At 32.9% G+C, this 20,490-nt stretch overlaps 1 protein-coding gene across 1 annotated transcript; it reads right to left on the bottom strand.

Annotated features, from left to right (window-relative positions):
- Positions 1 to 1,402: 1,402 nt before the first annotated feature.
- On the bottom strand, positions 1,403 to 5,880 carry LOC149393194 (disease resistance protein RPV1-like). The gene is made up of 4 exons (XM_089617934.1): positions 5,288 to 5,880; positions 3,914 to 4,958; positions 2,795 to 3,180; positions 1,403 to 1,805 (listed from the first exon to the last, which is right to left on the bottom strand). Exons 1-4 carry the CDS (start codon positions 5,734 to 5,736, stop codon positions 1,403 to 1,405), a joined length of 2,283 nt encoding a protein of 760 aa, XP_089474060.1. The 5' UTR covers positions 5,737 to 5,880.
- Positions 5,881 to 20,490: the final 14,610 nt, after the last annotated feature.

Below are 20,490 nucleotides of genomic sequence, written 5' to 3'. Positions count from 1 at the left end.
TATCTCGAGATGATTTAGGCACTGAATCGACTGAGGCACTACATTTATTGCTGTTCCACTTAACACCAAACACACGATACTTTTGGGAAGCTTTGGAAACTTGTTTATCGACGAGCATTCATTGAGATTGAGAGTTTTAAGCTCGTCGAGATTTTCAAGAGACGAAGGAACTTCACGCAGACTAGTGCAATGTTCGAGATATACGTGCTCTAATTTTGAAGTTTGAGAAAGATCTGGAAGCTCGATCAGACTTTCGGAGTGGCTAACATCAATTTTTATCAAGTTCCCAGGTGGCTGTAAGAAAAATCATAGAAACCAAGAATTTATATTAATTCTCAATATATGATATTTTCATTTACAAAATATTAACTATAAGAATGAAAAACATTTGGAACTCTTTAACTGTATTCCTTCCCAAAGTCGAACAATATTGCTAAATGGAAGGTTATGATCGACAATATATTCAGGCCTAAAACTCCGTGGAAACGACTTCCATGGAAAATTTTCCCAATGGAGATATCTAAGAGAACTAGGGAAACAGTGATTTCTCCACTTTTTATGGAGAATTCACAAGTCTTAGAGTGAAATATTTCGAGAAATCCGAGCTTAGGCATGCGATATCGACGGGAGCCAAGAAATAAGTGAAGAGCAGCCATGTCTTCCCTTTTTATAGAGACTTCACATGTTTTGCGAAGGTCGGAGTGAAATATTTTGAGAAATCGGAGCTTAGGTGTGTTTTGAAAAGCATGAGAGTCGAACTCTATTTTACTAATCTTTGACATCTAGAATATTCCTCAATTTTCGTTGTACCCTGGAAGTAAAAAATAAGTTATAACTTATATGAATTGTAAAAAGACGCAAAACCTTTTAAGAATTATTTGATAACTTACAATTTTCGTCTCCAAGATGTGAACAATGTCTTTAGAAATTCACAAGCGACTGCGATTCTCGAGTTCTACTTCGAAATTCACGGCACTCTGAGCCATTTGTTGTATCAAATCATGAATGCAGAGCTTGCCATCAATGACAGCAATGAGAGACTTGTCAACGAGATCATCTATCCCCGTTTTCGGGTGCAAACCACAGGCTTCCAAAATCCTCTCTGCATCTTCTCTGAATTCACTTTTGAAAAAATACGCAATGTCAAGGAATATACACTTCTGCATTTCGTCAAGTCCGTCATAACTCATCCTCAAAATATTCATAATTTTATGTTTGGACAATCCTTCAATTTAATCAATTCCGCTTCCCAATTTATACGCCTCTTTCCGCGGAAGAACGAACTCAAAACTTTTAATGCTAATGGAATTCCATCGGTGTAATTTATTATATCTTCGTAAAGTTGACGAGTAGGATCGTCCTCGTGATGCGCCTTTTTCCTTAATGCAGTGAAACGAAACAGTTAAGGCGCTTCCTCGGAATCTAACTTCTCGCCTCTGTACGTGTCATCAACTTCGCCTCTGAGGATTTGCATGTCCCTTGTTGTTACGATGAGTCTACTTCCCGGGAAAAAGTGATTAGCATCTTCGGCCGAGATTTCATACTGCTCTGGATCATTTACATTGTCAAGAACGATGAGTACTCTTTTCCCTCCAAGACGTTGGTGGTCGAAGAGGGTGTTTTTGGAGTCGTAGTACTTCTTCCAGCCTTGTTCCCAATCAATTCTTATATCTTCGACGAAACTGCAAGCATCGAATTTTGAGTAGAGACGCTGAAAGACAATGGGCGTTAGAGTCGTCTTTCCTACACCGCCCATCCCCCAAATGCCTATCGTTGGGTTTGATCTAGGGCTGTACAAAACCGAACTGAAAATCGGATAAAACCGATATCCAAACCGAACCGAAACCGAAATCTAGAGCCACGTAACATAACCGAAATTCGGATTCGGATAACCGATCCGGTTTCAAAAACTGGACCGGATATCGGATTTGATTTTAGACAAATTTGGATATTGGTAATATAACCGAATTTTTTTTATTTACAAAATTAAATTAAAAATAATTAAATATAGGTCGTTCACAACCACCTAGACCATGATTTTGAAAAGAAAAAAAACTTCACAACATTTTTTACCTAACTTTTATTTTTTATTTTTTAGACTATGAATTATTATTTTAGAGCTTTATATGACTCGTTTTGTACTCGTATTTAAATCATTGTAATAATTTTAGAACTAGATATGTATTTTAAAAACTGGATAGCCGGTTTGTTTAAACCGGATATAAAACTGGATCCGAAATTTAAAGAATCGGATAACGGAATTTTGAAAAACGGATATTGGACCGGTTATTGGATTTAAGAAACCGGATAACCGAATTTCGGTTTTAGACTAAATTGGATCGGATATTGGACCGAATTTTTAAAAACCGAATATTCGGATTCGGATATAAAAAATTTAAGAAACCGAACCGATCCAGTTTCAGCCCTAGTTTGATCTAATAACAGTGTGTTGTAACGGCTAGTAACGCCTTTTGTGATATATATGACGTTGAGTATTTTTGTAAAACTCAAATTTAAGCTAGTTAACTGTATATATTGTTAGACTTTAATCTTGTTAGAAATGTATTAAAAAATATACCATTCAACTTGTAATTCAGCCTGTTTGCTAAAGAATGCAAATTGAAACAAGTTACAGAGTTCGAAAAAAAAGGTAGTGCCACCCAAAATTACAACTTTTCGGTGTCAGTAAATAACAAGCTTAACTCAAATTAAAAATTTAGAACCTAAAGGTATATATATATATATATATATATATATATATATAAGTTGAGAAATATAAGAACATGTGTTAAACCATCTTCCAGTCCCTGCAAGTTCACGTTTTTCCCAATTATATGTTTGTTCCCGACGATATATAACACTGACCCCACATTCTGTTACCTTGGCGCCAATATTGTCATCTTCATCATTGCCAACCGAGAATCTAAATATTGCTTTGTTAATATCATCGTAGGACAGTTCACAAAGAAAGTTGAATTCTCTGTAGCCATCTTGGTAGAGCCGCCTCAAAGGATTATTTCTGTCGTACGAATCAGAGAAACTGATAACGGAGTACACATAGAAGCCCATGATTTCGTCAAGAGATCGTGTTTCAAAGCCTACATCGATCCTGTCCCCAATGCAATGGTTATGAAACATATGACAAATTCTTGCTTGCGTCTCTGGAACAGCCATTCTTTCCTGTCATATGAAACATATTCCTATGTTACTTATCATCGAATTAAGATGGTAACGTCACTACCCATTCGTATCTGTCATAAGTGATTCCTCAACATAGCATCTAGATATTGAGATATGTTTGGATTTCATATCACGTAGCAGAACAAAGTTTCTTAAGTTTCACAGCATCCCAATTCGATAATACTATCGAAAAAAACGCATTTTTGTTTGAAATGCAGCCAAATGAAAACGTATACATACTTCATACGGTGGATGGAAGTCACTGATGAAATGTAGACGGAAGGAAACACGTATGCGGGGATGAATATTAAAAACGCCCGCGTTGGATAAATATTTCCATTCTCCCAAGAATCCTAAGCGATTAAGAAAAATAAGATGTAGATCTTTCTTCCAAAAGCCAGTTTGCAAATATTTTGTGAGAAGAGTCCTCGGAATTGACATGTTCGCCACTAAATCTGTAGAGCCGCTGTAATCATAACGCAATGGAAGCACCGGACACAAAGCATCCATTGAACACTCATGGATACGAAGTTTTATGCAGTGGCTGACTAAATTTCGAGATTCATAATGCTTGAATACTTTGTGGATCCGTGAACTATTCATAGAGCACTCGAGTTTAACTCTATTTTACTAATTTCTGACATATCAAGAACTATCCTGGAAGTTAAAAACTATAACTGATCAATATCATAAAAAGATGCAAAAATATTTTGAACATTGTTTAACCACTTACTTTGTTAGTCTTTAAGATGCGACAAGCGTCGTGAGAACTCCACAAACGACTGCGATTCTCGAGCTCAACGTCAGAATTCATAACACTCCAAGCCATTTGTTGTATCAAATCATGTATACAAATTTTCTCGTCTACATTGAAATATATGAGAGACTTGTCAACAAGATCATCGAGGCATGTTTTTTGGTGCAACCCACAAGCTTCCAAAATCCTCTCTGCATAGTCTCTGAATTCATGTTTAAAAAAACAAGCGACATCGAGGAACACCCACTTCTGTATTTCATCAAGACCATCGTAACTCGTCCTCAAAATATTCATAATTTTTTTGTTTGGACACTCCTTCAATTTGTTCAGCTCTGCTTCCCAATTTTCCAGCCTCTTTCCGCGGAGGAAAGAACTCAAAACTTTCATAGCTAGTGGATTTCCCTCGACGTAATTTATGATCTTCTCATACAGCTCACGAACACAACCCTTCTCTGGATGGGCTGTGTTCCTTAGTGCAGTCAAATAGAACAGTTGAAGGGCTTCTTCGGAGTCTAACTTCTCGACCATGTGTGTGTCGTCAACGACTCCCCTGAGGATTTGCATGTCTCTACTCGTTATTACGATTCTACTTCCCCACCCAAACCGATTAGCATCTTCTGTCAAAACATCTAACTGCTCCGGATCATTCACATTGTCGAGAACAACGAGTACTCTCTTCCCTCTAAGACATTGGTGGTCGAAGAGCGTGTTTTTGGAGTCGTAGTACTTTTTCCGGCCTTGTTCCCAATCGACCCTTATGTCTTCGATGAAAAAACAAGCATCGAATTCGGAGTTAAGACGCTGAAAGACGATGCCCGCCAAGGTTGTCTTGCCTATGCCGCCCGGCCCCCAAATGCCTATCGTGCGCAGGGGTTCCGGTGAGGCAACACGCAGCAAATCTTTGATCTTTTCAAAACGCCTTTCTAAGCCAACAAAACCCAAGAAATCGTCTTCCAAGTGAATGGAGTTCAGTTTCTTGAGGACATCTTCAACGATTGTTTTTACTAATTTTGCCTCGGACCTAGCATGATTAAGAACGAGAACAACAATGAAATAGTAATTTTTATAGAGGAAGAGTATATCACAAAATCAAATAGATCAGTAACTCTCTTTTCCATGTAATGGAAAACATTGGTTTCTAGTTCATAAGTATTAAGAGATGTCATGTTGTCTGTTAAACAATCGGAAGTCACGGTCATTGTTTGGATCAGCAGAGATTGATAAGTGATTAGTGAATATATTCAACAGACTTATCATTATGTATTTGTAAATAGATTTAATATAAAAGTCGAGATCCAAATTTTAAGAGCAAGGGAAAAAAAAAGAGGTAGATAACAATTAATTGCGTACCAAATGACATCTGAATTCCATCCAGCTAACTTAGCTGCTTCTTCCAAAGCCTCTCTCCATATCTTTACTTTTCCAATTTCACCCCTGAAACGTTCTTTGTCTTCCCACATGGGAAGGTAAACGTGGTAAAAAACCGGCAAGACAATCTGATGCTTTAGTCGCCGACATTTTAGAATGTGGACAAGCTCGTCCAAACACCACCGCGAAGAAGCGTAGTCTTTCGAAAATATGATTACGGAGACTTTCGATCGCTCGATGGTGTTCTTGAGTGCCGACGAAATCTCGTCACCTCTCTCGAGTCCTTCATCGTCTCTGAAGGCTTTGATGTTGTTTTGTACCAACGAAGTGTAAAGATGGTCCGTGAAGTTGTGACGAGTGTCCGTGCCTCTAAAACTAAGAAAAACATCGTATTCTGGGCCGGGAACACTTGCCGAAGAAGAAGAAGCCATCATTACACGTGAAATGCAACCTTAATCCTTGCATAAATTTGAAAATGGAAGGCAAAGACTGTGAAATTCAAGGTGAAGATTGAGGAATTAAAGGTACCTCTTAGCTTCCTTCTCTCTTTTAGAAAGACTTTTCGGAGTCAACGCCGTCCCTTAACATAAGTCATTTCGCCATAACCTCATTGGTTTTTTTTTTTTTTTTTTTTAATTCGATAACAATATATCTAACAATAAAAAAATGTCCAATTACTTTTCTTGAGAATCATTCAAGATTTCGAAAAAGAGAGTTTTCCAAAACTAGGAGAAAAAAAAATGCAAATGACTTTTTTGGACTTTTTTTTTAAAAGGTCACAAATAGGACCTCTGACACTTTTTTCATTTATGTAATTACCATTATATCCTTATTCATTTACTTTTTGTAAATATCAATGTCTCATGTACCCCACTCTCACCTACCTCACTCTCTCTCTATTATTTGTCCTTATATGTTATAATAAAGTACACATAAATAATTAATAAAATAGACACATTTTTTTATCACGAAATTCTGAGAATTCATGACGTATTTATCACGAAAAATGAGAATTCGTGACCTTTATGTCACGAAAAAATTAGAATTTCGTGACACATTGATGGAATTTAATGATAAAACTCTTGTTTATTTCATTAAATACGGCGTAGAGGACCAATGGTTATTATAAATATAAAAATAAAAATTTGAAAATAATAAAGTACACACATAAATAATTAATAAAATAGATACATTTTTTTTATTTTTTATAAAATTAGTTTTTAATAAATAATTAATAAAATAGACACATTTTTTATTTTTAAAATAATTTTGTGTTAATTTTCATGAAAATAATAAAGTACTAACATAAATAATTTATAAAATAGACACATTTTTTATTTTTATGAAATTAGTTCGATTTAATTTCCATGAAAATAATAAAGTGCACAAATAAATGATTAATAAAACAGACAAATTTTATTTTATTTTTATGAAATTAGTTCGATTTAATTTCCATGAAAATAATAAAGTGCACAAATAAATGATTAATAAAACAGACAAATTTTTTATTTATTTATATGAAATAATAACACGAAACAATAAGATTTCGTGATTTTCATGTAACGAAACACATGGATTCGTGACTTTTCTGTCACGAAAAATGAGGATTTCGTGACTTTTCTATCACGAAAAATTGGGATTTCGTGACTTTCCTCTCATGAAACATTGAGATTTCGTGATTTATCTGTCACGTAACAAAGCTATTTAAGTCGCGAAACAGTACGTTTTCGTGACATACCAATCACGAAATGGGATACTTTGATGGAATTTAATGACAAATCTCTCTTTTATTTTATTAAATACGTCTTACGTGACCAATATTTGTTATAAATATAAAAATAAAAAATTTGAAAAAAATACATAGTTAGTCAAGCTCTACTTACCTTGAAGATATTGAGGAACTAATGTGTCTTGTATTGTGAAGTGTGGTTGACATACATTTATTTGTCCCATTTCATCATTTCAAATTAATGGGACAAAGTGTCAAGTAGTCTAAAACAAATGAACATAGGTAAATGAGATTTACTGTCATGTCGTCTGGCATGTCGTTTTCCCCTCCAACTTCTCCTTAATGTGGGGATTTATTGATAACACATTTATTAGCGTTGTTAGTCCTCCAAATCAACTCATTTAACAGTTTAGAAGCAAGTTTATGAGGAACAAACGATATCAAAAGAGCAAAAGAGAGCATGTTTCACGTAATTGACTGAGAATTCGTGACGTCTTTGTCACGAAAAAAGGAAATTCGTGACTTTTATGTCACGAAAAATAGGAATTTCGTGACTTCTATGTCACAAAATATTGGGATTTCGTGACTTATTTGTCACGAAAAATAAGGATTTCGTGACTTATCTGTCACGAAACAAAGCTCTTTAAGCCACGAAACAGTACGTTTTCGTGACATACCAGTCACGAAATAGGATACATTGATGGAATTTAATGACAAATCTCTCTTTTATTTTATTAAATACGTCTTCGGTGACCAATATTTGTTATAAATATAAAAAAAAAATTTGAAAAAATACATAGTTAGTCAAGCTCTACTTACCTAGAAGATATTGAGGAACTAATGTGTCTTGTATTGTGAAGTGTGGTTGACATACATTTATTTGTCCCATTTCATCATTTCAAATTAAAAGGGACAAAGTGTCAAGTAGTCTAAAACAAATGAACATAGGTAAATGAGATTTACTGTCATGTCGTCTGGCATGTCATTTTCCCCTCCAACTTCTCCTTAATGTGGGGATTTATTGATAACACATGTATTAGCGTTGTTAGTCATCCAAATCAACTCATTTAACAGTTTAGAAGCAAGTTTATGAGGAACAAACGAGATCAAGAGCAAAAGAGATCATGTTTCACGTAATTGACTGAGAATTCGTGATGTCTATGTCACGAAAAAAGGAAATTCGTGACTTTTATGTCTCGAAAAATAGGAATTTCGTGACTTCTATGTCACAAAATATTGGGATTTCGTGACTTATTTGTCACGAAAAATAAGGATTTCGTGATTTATCTGTCACGAAACAAAGCTCTTTAAGTCGCGAAACAGTACGTTTTCGTGACATACCAGTCACGAAATTGGATACTTTGATGGAATTTAATGACAAATCTCTCTTTTATTTTATTAAATACGTCTTAGGTGACTAATATTTGTTATAAATATAAAAATAAAAAATTTGAAAAAATACATAGTTAGTCAAGCTCTACTTGCCTAGAAGATATTGAGGAACTAATGTGTCTTGTATAGTGAAGTGTGGTTGACATACATTTATTTGTCCCATTTCATCATTTCAAATTAATGGGACAAAATGTCAAGTAGTCTAAAACAAATGAATATAGGTAAATGAGATTTACTGTTATGTCGTCTGGCATGTCGTTTTCCCCTCCAACTTCTCCTTAATGTGGGGATTTATTGATAACACATTTATTAGCGTTGTTAGTCCTCCAAATCAACTCATTTAACAGTTTAGAAGCAAGTTTATGAGGAACAAACGAGATCAAAATCAAAAGAGAGCATGTTTCACGTAATTGACTGAGAATTCGTGACGTCTTTGTCACGAAAAAAGGAAATTCGTGACTTTTATGTCACGAAAAATAGGAATTTCGTGACTTCTACGTCACAAAATATTGGGATTTCGTGACTTATTTGTCACGAAAAATAAGGATTTCGTGACTTATCTGTCACGAAACAAAGCTCTAAGTCACGAAACAGTACGTTTTCGTGACATACCAGTCACGAAATTGGATACTTTGATGGAATTTAATGACAAATCTCTCTTTTATGCAAGTATAGAAAAATACCTTTTAGCGGCATTGCAGCAACTACCAGAGAGAATATACAGCAATTTAAGTAGATAAATTTCAAATTATTTACCTGCAAATAATATGCATATTCGCAAACATCGATACCAAGCAATGGAACTAAAGTTGCTCCTTTCGTGACCAGTGGGTCCTATTATGAACCATGAAAGAATAAAATTAATATAATAATTTTATAATCCGAGAAAGATTAGTCCTCTTGCACATGTTTGGAAACTTCAAACAAGAGTGGGAACATCCAAAAACATGAAAACAGCTCTGAAAATATATAAAATAAAATAAAAAAATGAATAAAAAATGATAACATCAAATCGCGATAAACCCCGAGGTATTACTTGGTTCGCAGTTGTTTTAACCACGAGTTTCTTCAACTCTTTGTCTCTCAGCAAGCCACTGCCAAGACAAAGTACATCAAACATTCCCAACAAAAACAAAAAACATAGAACACGAAAATGTCTTCTCCTGTTCGCGTGACGAGGTTGCCTCCAACTTGGTCGCGGCACACCCCTCTGACCAGCTCGCCGGCGCGTTATTGGGTTCCTCGGGCTCGGATCTACTCTTTGAGGATTATTTATCAACTCACCAATCGACTCACCTATATGCAAATAAATCAAATAAACCGTAGAAACAAAAATGGGTAAAAAAAAAACACGCACCAGCTAAAAAAATTACTCGTTAAAAACTCACCCACTAAAATATTTTTAGAGTTTCAAACTCTTTAATTTTTGGAAGAGGAATATAATGAATACATCATTGACAATTATAATAAATCAATTTAAAAATAATATATAAATTTGTCTTATTGACACTCACACACTGATGCCACAAAAGTAGTCCAAGTTCTTACAGGAACAAAATCTTTTATCTCGTCAATGATTATAATTTTTCAACATTAAGTTGTATAACTAAATCATATATAGATGAATATATATATATATATATATATATGTGTGTGTGTGTGTGTGTGTGTGTGTGTGTGTGTGTGTATATATATAGAGAAAGAGAGAGAGTGAGAAACAGTACGTTTTCATGACATTCCAGTCACGAAAGAGAGCATGTTTCACGTAATTGGATCGGATTTCGTGACTTCTCTACCAAGAAATTCTCAGAATTCGTGACGTATTTGTCACGAAAAATGGGAATTCGTGACCTTTATGTCACGAAAAATTAGAATTTCGTGACTCCTATGTCACGAAAAATGGGGATTGCATGACTTTCCTGTCACGAAAAATGGGGATTTATTGATAATTCATGTATTAGTGTTATTAGTCCTCCAAATCAACTCATTTAACAGTGTAGAAGCAAGTTTACGAGGACCAAACGACCTCAAAGGAGCAAAAGAGAGCATGTTTCACGTAATTGACTGGGAATTCGTGACGTCTTTGTCACAAAAAAAATGGAATTTCGTGACTTCTATGTCACGAAAAAATGGAATTTTGTGGCTTCTATGTCACAAAATATTGGGATTTGGTTACTTATTTGTCACGAAAAATTGGGATTTCGTGACTTATCTGTCACGAAACAAAGTTCTTTAAGTCACGAAACAGTACGTTTTCGTGACATACCAGTCACGAAATTGGAATTTTCTTAAAATAATACAAGACAAAGCCAACAAAATAGTTTACGCTTCTCGACTTTAGTTTCTTTACAAGAAATGTTTGAACTTCTCGTCATGTACTCGGACTAATGGGCATTTATTTTCTTCCCCGGAACTTGAATTCTATACTTTGAACTTTGAAGTACTGAAATATCATTATCTAGCCTAGGATTCAGTTGTTTCTTTTATGTCTATGCATAAACCATCAAACAATAAAAAATAAAAAATAAAGACCCAGAGTAAAGCATAGTTCTTGATAGATTGAATTAGAAAAATATTGAAATTAACCAACAAACAGCCCATTTCATTCAAAGCCAATAGTAGGTTCATTAGCAAACTTCATAGTCCCACACCCCCCCCCCCCCCCCCAAAAAAAAAATCATTAATTTATTTATTTATATTCAAGACAAGGAAATGCTAAAACGTGTAGAAATAATCCAATTTTATATTACTTAATAAAGAACCACCTTTCTAGATTTTATTTTTCTCTCATTATGAAGGTAGAGACATGTCTTGCAAAGTACCGATCAACAACAATGGCAAAAAAAAAAGAATATGTATAAGCGAAATACCTTTCTCCGTGATGCCATCGAAGAAGCAAAGTCAAAACTGAGATTTGATTGTTTAGAAAATAATATCATTGCCTGAGAACCTCGAATAGATCAGAATCCGAACTTATGGCTCAACAACAGTGAGTTATGCACTGAGAGCAAGCACTAATTACTCAGTAACTTTACGTTGGAAGAGAAGAAAGCGAGAGAAAGAATTTGCCTGATTTTGTGATACGATGAGAAAGGTAGAAATAAGCAAAGGCGTGAAGCATATAAATATCAAACCCTATAAATATATCATTGGTATCGCCACTTAGAACCAGTAATCCCTAAATCAGATAAAACCAAAACCAAATCAGATAGTCAGAAGGAAAAAAATATATTAAATGAAATATAAGGAATTGTAATTAAAAAGTAAAAGTAAGGGTAAAATTGTAATTACATAATTCATTTTAAATTCATAAGTCTTATTTGTGACCTTTTGAAAAAAAAAGTCCAAAAAAATCAAAACACTTTTTTTTACTCCTATTTAGAGCAATTTCCCTTCGAAAAATATAAGAAAGCTAGTTTTTCATTACGTGCTCTGCACGATGATATCCATACAAGACTTTTGAAAATTATTTAGCAAACACGGATTCCCTTCCAATTAAGAAACATTATTTTGTTCCAATTTAAAAAAGATTTGTAAGACGTCAGATAAAATGTTATTCATTGAGAATTCACCTCAAACGATTCAAGCTTTTATAAGTGTAAATGAAAGTCCAATTATAATTTGTAGTTTTGTGTCATTATAAGTTGATTTGTTTAGAGAATATAGATGAAGAATAATACAGAAAACAATGAGGTTATGGCAAAATGACTTTTTCAAAGGGATTTGCTGAAATTTTAATTTATGGACTCGAGTGTTTTGATTGAAATATTTTTGGGAGTTTTCCAAAACTAGGAGTAAAAAAAATGCAAATGACTTTTTTGGACTTTTTTTTAAAAGGTCACAAATAGGACCTCTGACATTTTTTTATTTATGTAATTATCATTATATCCTTATTTATTTACTTTTTGTAAATGTCAATGTCTCATGGACCCCACTCTCACATACCCCCCTCTCTCTCTCTATTCTTTGTCCTTATATGTTATAATAAAGTACACATAAATAATTAATAAAATAGACACATTTTTTTACTTTCCTGCCACAAAAAATGAGGATAATGTGACTTATCTGTCACGAAACAAACCTCTTCATGTCACGAAACAATACGTTTTCGTGACATATCAATCACGAAATGGGACACTTTGATGGAATTTAATGATAAAACTCTTGTTTATTTCATTAAATACGTCGTAGAGGACCAATGGTTATTATAAATAGAAAAATAAAAATTTAAAAATAATAAAGTACACACATAAATAATTAATAAAATAGATACATTTTTTATTTTTACGAAATTAGTTTTTAATAAATAATTGATAAAATAGACATATTTTTTTTATTTTTTGAAATAATTTTGTGTTAATTTTCCATGAAAATAATAAAGTACACACATAAATAATTAATAAAATAGACTCATTTTTTATTTTTATGAAATTCGTTTTTAATAAATAATAACACGAAACAATAAAATTTTGTGACTTTCCTGTCACTAAACAAATGGATTTGTGACTTTCCTGTCACGAAAAATGAGGATATCGTGACTTTTCTGTCACGAAAAATGGGGATTTCATGAATTTCCTATCACGAAACATTGAGATTTGGTGACGTAGCTGTCACGAAAAAAACTCTTCAAGTCACGAAACAGTACGTTAACGTGATATTTCAGTCACGAAATTGGATACTTTTATGGAATTTAAAGAGAAATCTCTCTTTTATTTCATTAAATACGTCTTCGGGGACCAATGGTTCTTATAAATATAAAAATTAAAAATTGAAAAAAATACATTGTAAACCAAGCTCTAATTACCTATAAGATCTGTAGGAAAGAATGTATCTTGTACATTGTGAAGTGTTGTTGACATACATTAATTTGTATAATTTCATCATTTCAAATGGGAAAAGAATGTCAAGTAGTCTAAACATATGATTATAAATTAATGAGGTTTAACGTCATGTCGTCCGACATGTCGTTTTCTCCTCTAACTTATCTTTAATGTGAGAATTTATTGATAATTCATGTATTAGCGTTGTTAGTCCTCCAAATCAACTCATTTAACAATGTAGAAGAAAGTTTATGAGGACCGAACGATTTCAAAGGAGCAAAAGAGAGCACGTTTCACGTAATTGACTGGGAATTCGTGACGTCTTTGTCACGAAAAAAATTGAAATTCGTGACTTTTATGTCACGAAAAATTAGAATTTCGTGACTTATATATCACGAAATATTGGGATGTCGTGACTTATTTGTCACGAAAAATGGGGATTTCGTGACCTTCTTGTCACGAAACATTGGGATTTCGTGACGTAATTGTGACGAAAAAACTCTTCAAGTCACGAAACAGTACGTTTTCATGACATTTCAGTGCTATTGCTATCTTACGTAAGTCACGAAAACGACCCCAATTTTGTGAAATAAGCTTTCTTTCGCTGTTTTTATTTCATTTGTGACGTCAATACATGCTTCCAGACTGTTCAATGAGTGAATTTTAGAATATCAAACCCTATAATATATTATATTAATCAAGCTTAAGATTAAAGAGAAGTTTGATATGCATTTAAAGGATTCGCTTGGATCACGAGACAACGACATGGAGTAATTTTTACAACGTTTTAAATACCTAAATTATAAAGTTTATGAGTTTAGACCAAGGATCGAAATACCGTTACCGTTACCGTTCCGAGCCTTCGAATTTACTGGTAACCGCCCGTACCGTAAAGGAATACCGGGGGAAGCGAGAAAAAAAAAGGAAACCGGTACCGTTAAACTTACCGTTACCGTAGAGGAATACCGTCAAATACCGGTATTTACCGAGGGGAATTCAGAAAAGAAATATACAAAAAAAACATACAAAGTACGTAGGATAAAACAAGTCACAAAATTTCTTCATAAATCAATAAACAAGTTCATCATAACCTTAATCATCACTAACTAATCACAAAATTATCAAATAATTCGGATTAAATCCAAAAAAATTACAAACATCAACACAAAATTTCTAAAATTAAAAACAAGTCACAAATTTATTCATAAATCAATAAACAAGTTCATCATAACCTTAATCATCACTAACTAATCACAAAATTATCAAATAACTCGGATTAAATCCAAAAAAATTACAAACATCAACACAAAATTTCTAAAATTAAAAACAAGTCACAAAATATCTTCATAAATCAATAAACCACTTCATCATAACCTTAATCATCACTAAATAATAAAAAAATTACCAAATAATTCGGATTTATTACAAAAAATTAGAATCATGAACACAAACCTTAAATCAACACTACATTTAAGTTCACAACTATCAATTTATACTTAATCTTCAAAAATTATCAAGAAATTTCAAGTTTTAAACTCAAAATCATCAAAAAATAAAATTTGGCCGGGAAGTGGACCGGGAAAGGGGTTACCGGCGGGATCTGGGAAGATTTGGCCTTCGTCGCGTCGGGAAATGGGCGGGACGGCGGGATCCGGTCGGAAAGCTGGCAAAAATGGTCTAGGTCGCGACGGTTTTCCCGGAACCACCGGAAAGTTCCGGTTTTGGTGGTTCCGGTCCCGGGGAGCTCCAAAAAGGGGGAACCGGACCGGTTCCCGTCCGGTTCCCCCGGTTTTTAAATCCTTGGTTTAGACTATATCTCTTTATGTAAATTTTAAAATGATAACATTAGACGAATAAATGTTTGAAATTTGTTTGATTTTATTCCATGAAAATATTAGTACACACATAAATAATTAATAAATTAGACATATTTTTTTATTTTTATGAAATTAGTTTGATTTAACTTCCATGAAAATAATAAAGTACACACATAAATATAATGTGGAAAATAAAAATATAATGTGTAAATAATGTGTCATGTATTGTAAAGTGTTGCTGACACACATTAATTTGTATAATTTCATCATTTCAAATGGAAAAAGAATGTCAAGTAGTCTAAACATATTAATATAGGTTAATGAGGTTTAACGTCATGTCGTCCGACATGTCGTTTTCCCCTCTAACTTATCCTTAATGTGGAAATTGATTGATAACTCGTGTATTAGTGTTGTTGGTCCTCCAAATCAACTCATTTAACAGTCTAGAAGCAAGTTTATGAGGACTAAACGAGATCAAATGAAGAAAGAGAGCATGTTTCATGTAATTGACACATATATCTGGGAATTCGTGACTTCTATGTCACAAAAAATGGGGATTTCGTGACTTACCTGTCACGAAAAATGGGAATTTCGTGACTTTTCTGTCACGAAAAATGGGGATTTCGTGACTATCCTGTCACGAAAAATTGGGATTTCGTGACGTATCTATCACGAAACAAACTCTTCAAGTCACGAAACAGTACGTTTTCATGACATTTCAGTCACGAAATTGGATACTTTGATGAAATTTAATGAGAAATCTCTATTTTATTTCATTAAATACGTCTTAAGGGACCAATGGTTATAAATTTAAAAATAAAAAAATTGAAAAAATACATGGTAAGTCAAACTCTACTTACTTAGAAGATCATGATGAAAGAATGTGTCATGTATTGTGAAGTGTTGTTGACATACATTAATTTGTACTATTTCATCATTTCAAATGGGAAAAGAATGTTAATAGACTAAACATATGAACATAGGTAATGATGTTTAACGTCATGTCGTCCGTTATGTCGATTTTCCGTCTAACTTCTCTTTAATGTGTGGATTTTATTGATAACGCATGTATTAGGATTGTTAGTCCTCCCAAATCCACTCATTTAATAGTTTAGAAGCAAGTTTATGAGGATCAAACGAGATCAAAGGATTGAAAGAGAGCATGTTTCACGTAATTGGCTCGGATTTCGTGACTTCTCTTCCACGAAATTCTGAGAATTCGTGACGTATTTATCACGAAAAATGGGAATTCGTGACCTTTATGTCACGAAAAATTAGAATTTCGTGACTTCTATGTCACGAAAATTGGAGATTTCGTGACTTATCTGTCACGAAAAATGGGGATTGCGTGACTTATCTGTCACAAAAAATGGGGATTGCGTGACTTATCTGTCATGAAAAATGGGAATTCGTGACTTCTATGTCACGAAAAATGAGGATTTCATGAATTCTATATCACGAGAATTTGGAATTTTGTAACGTATATGTCACGAACCAAACTCTTCAAGTTACGAAACAATACGTTTTTGTGACATTTCAGTCACGAAATTGGTACTTTTATGGAATTTAATGAGAAATCTCTCTTTTATTTCATTAAATACATCTTAGGTCTTAGGGGAAAAGAATGTCAAGTAGTCTAAACATATGATTATAAGTTAATGAGGTTTAACGTCATGTTGTCCGACATGTCGTTTTCTCCTCTAACTTATCTTTAATGTGAGAATTTGTTGATAATTCATGTATTAGCGTTGTTAGTTTATGAGTTATGTAAATTTTAAAATGATAACATTAGACGAATAAATGTTTGAACAAAACTTTGTAAGACATAACATCATGATCTTCTATGTAGAGGCTGACTTACAATGTTTTTGTTTTTGTTTTTGTTTTTTTTTTTTAATAAAACCCACTGGTCTCCTATAAAGTACTTAACGAATAAACAAGTGATTTTTTTTTCCTAAATTCCCTAAAAGAGCCCCATTTCGTGACTCTGATGTCACAAAACAATTCTATTTCGTGACTGTAATAAACTTGTTTCGTGACAGAGTTCTCGCTTTTCGTGACCAAAGTTGTCACGAAAGTCTCAAATTTCGTGACACAGAGGTCATGAAAGTCCTAAATTTTGTGACATAGAGGTCACGAATGTCTAGAATTTTGTGACACAACAGTCACGAAAGTCCAAAATTTCGTGACACATAAGTCACGAAAACGACCCCAACTTTGATAAACAAGCTTACTTTCGCTGCTTTTATTTCATTTGTGACGTAAATACATGTGTTTAGACTACATGATATTCTTTAAATTTTAAAATGAAAACATTATCTCATTATCCAAGTGTATTCATGGATTATTAGTTCTTAAGTTTCTTTGTTATTTTATTATTTTAATTCTCAACGCCACTCTTCTACCACTTTGAAAACAACTATTTTCGGGTAAATTTGTACTTAAATATTTAAAGTACAAACAAGTCATAAAAATGTGACAAAAAGGTCACGAAATACATTTGTTTCGTGAGAAACAGGTCACAAAAATTGGACTTCGGTAACTTTTTTGTCACGAAAGTTACACTTGATCACAAAAATAATGTATTTCGTGACAACTTGGTAACAAATATAATGGATTTCATGATCATTTTGTCACGAAATTGAAAGATTTGGTGACAAGATGGTCACGAAATAAGGTCTTTCTTATACACTTTCGTTTGAAATAATTTGTTCCTTTGACATATATTTGCTTACGGACTAGTAGTCCATTGAAGGTTGGATTAACTTTCAATAGAATAATACATCAAAGTATCCATTAATTTTGGATGAATTAAAAAAAAAATTCAAAATTTAGTGACAATTTTGTCACGAACGTGCTAAATTTCGTGAGTATATAGTCACAAAAGTGCTTACTTTTATGACTATATTGTCACGAAACTGAAAATTTCATAAAAAACTTTGTCACCAAATTGTAGTAGTTTACGATCTTCTAATCTACACAATTAAGAGTTAAAATTCCAAAGCTTCAATCAATGTCCATATGCCATCACATAACATCACTTTTTTATTTTATTTAGACGCAAATAATTTAAGATAGAAGGGGTCGGAATCAAATACAATACATCTAACATTATATTTGTTAGAATGATATAATATTTTTAATGAAACAGCGACGGGGAACACCCGATGAACTCCGACACAACCATCATGCTCTTCTTTGCACCATTCAGCTCGGAACCGGCGTCCGAGTCGGAGATCCCTTGCCTGCACACGATGTACTTGTACGACGTGAGGTTCATATTTATGTATCTAATTTCATAAAAATAAAAAAATGTGTCTAATTTATTAATTATTTATGTGTGTACTTTAATATTTTCATGGAATTAAATCAAACTAATTTCATAAAAATAAAAAAAATGTGTCTAATTTATTAATTATTTATGTGTGTACTTTATTATTTTCATGGAATTAAATCAAACTAATTTCATAAAAAAAAATGTGTCTAATTCATTAATTATTTATGTGTGTACTTTATTATTTTCATGGAAGTTAAATCTAACTAATTTCATAAAAATAAAAAAAATGTGTTTATTTTATTAATTATTTATGTGTACTTTATTATAACATATAAGGACAAACAATAGAGAGAGAGAGAGAGAGAGAGAAAGAAAGAGAGAGAGATGGGTAGGTGAGAGTGGAGTCCATGAGATATTGACATTTACAAAAAGCAAATAAATAAGGATATAATGGTAATTACATAAATGAAAAAAGTGTCAGAGGTCGTATTTGTGATATTTTGAAAAAAAAAAAAGTCCAAAAAAGTCAAAACACTTTTTTTTACTCCTATTTAGGACAATTTCCCAATATTTTTTAGCTCATATCAAAATTTAAAATTGGTATCACAGCATCACGATGACTGGGAGAGGAACAAACACCCAATGATCTCATCAACGAGAAGATTTCCAGCGTCGAATATGAATGGCTATTTCTCTAACATCAAGCTTTTTTCCGAAGCACCAAAAACACACACTTACTTCGAAATCACTATGCCACAAAATTGGAATCAATATATATATATATATATATATATGTGTGTGTGTGTGTGTGTGTGTGTATATAGGTATTCAAATCACAGCTTTACGAGTGGTTGATTTCCATCCCAAAACACACACAAACACAAACAGTTGGTGTGCGAATGAAAGTATATGTGTTTGGGGAAATAAATACCTAATCCTAAAGTGGGAGAGTGGGAGAGAGAGAGGGGTTTTTTTTTTTTTGTATCTGAGCTTCTTTGAAGATGAAAAGAAAAGGACGAAGAAAGCCGAAGAGAGACGAATTAGAGAGCAATTAATTTTAATTATAAAATTGAGATATAATCGACGTTTGCAAACTCTAGAAAAATAGACAATAACAATTATATTTGACTTAAGTATCTTCATATTAAACATATTATAATTAAAAAAATAAGTAAATAATTTTAAAAATTTGACAATTAATGACAAGTGTTATGGGCTCTGAATTTCTAGAAAAATTCCAACCTACTTTCTTAATTAAAAATAAATTTTTTACAAATTTCGTTTCTTTGTTTTTCTATGTAAACACAAAAACTCAGACTAATTTTCATTGAATTTCCATTTATTTCAAAAAAAAAAAATTCAGAAATTTCTAATTACTTCCATAAAATAATTACATAAATTTCTAGTTTTTCATAGAAAAATCTTGGAGTATCACTGGGAAGAAAGGACGACGATAATGACGACCTTGAAGTTTTATTATACCTTGGTCTTGAAAATGCAGATCAAAAACCATATCTCGCCGGTGAACGAAAAATGTACCAATGATGGACTCCGGTGGAATTCTACAGTAGTAGACATGACCTTTCATCCAACATAATGGATCTATTTTTGAAGCTCTCCTCGCTACGAATTCGTAGGATTTGGAATCACTCAATTTTCGAGTTCATATGAGAAAAACCTGGATTTTTGAAGTTTTGATGAAAAAAAAATTGTATGAGAGAGAGAAAGAGTGACGGACTGTAGCAAAAAAAAATTGCTTCTTAAAACGAATGACAAAATGGAAAATTCAAATGGCTTATTCAAGTGCCTCATCCTCTGTTTGGTTATTTCTTAATAAGTTTTCAAACGTTGGCTATATCCAAAACGAGATGTTTGAAATGACCTAGTAAGTTGTTAATTTCTTAATTTTGTGTATTGATTGGAATGAGTTGTTCTAAATAATATATATACACGTGTACACGCTACGATATTAACGAAATAAACTAACACCACTAATCCACTAAACGACTTGTCGTACATATGAAACTAAAACATCAAAAACGATAATAAGTCTTTAATACAAACTCAGGATTTAAACATAACTTAGACTAGGTAAACATCAACTAAGATAATCAACAGTCATAACAACATGTGATCTGAAAAAAGGTTAC

The sequence above is a fragment of the Urtica dioica genome, chromosome 6, assembly GCF_054948205.1.
Source record: "Urtica dioica subsp. dioica isolate 48M chromosome 6, U.dioica_male_clone48M_v1_H2, whole genome shotgun sequence".
NCBI lineage: Eukaryota > Viridiplantae > Streptophyta > Magnoliopsida > Rosales > Urticaceae > Urtica > Urtica dioica.
The sequence above is the reverse complement of the archived record's forward strand: the minus strand, read 5'-3'. Positions and strand labels throughout refer to the sequence as shown.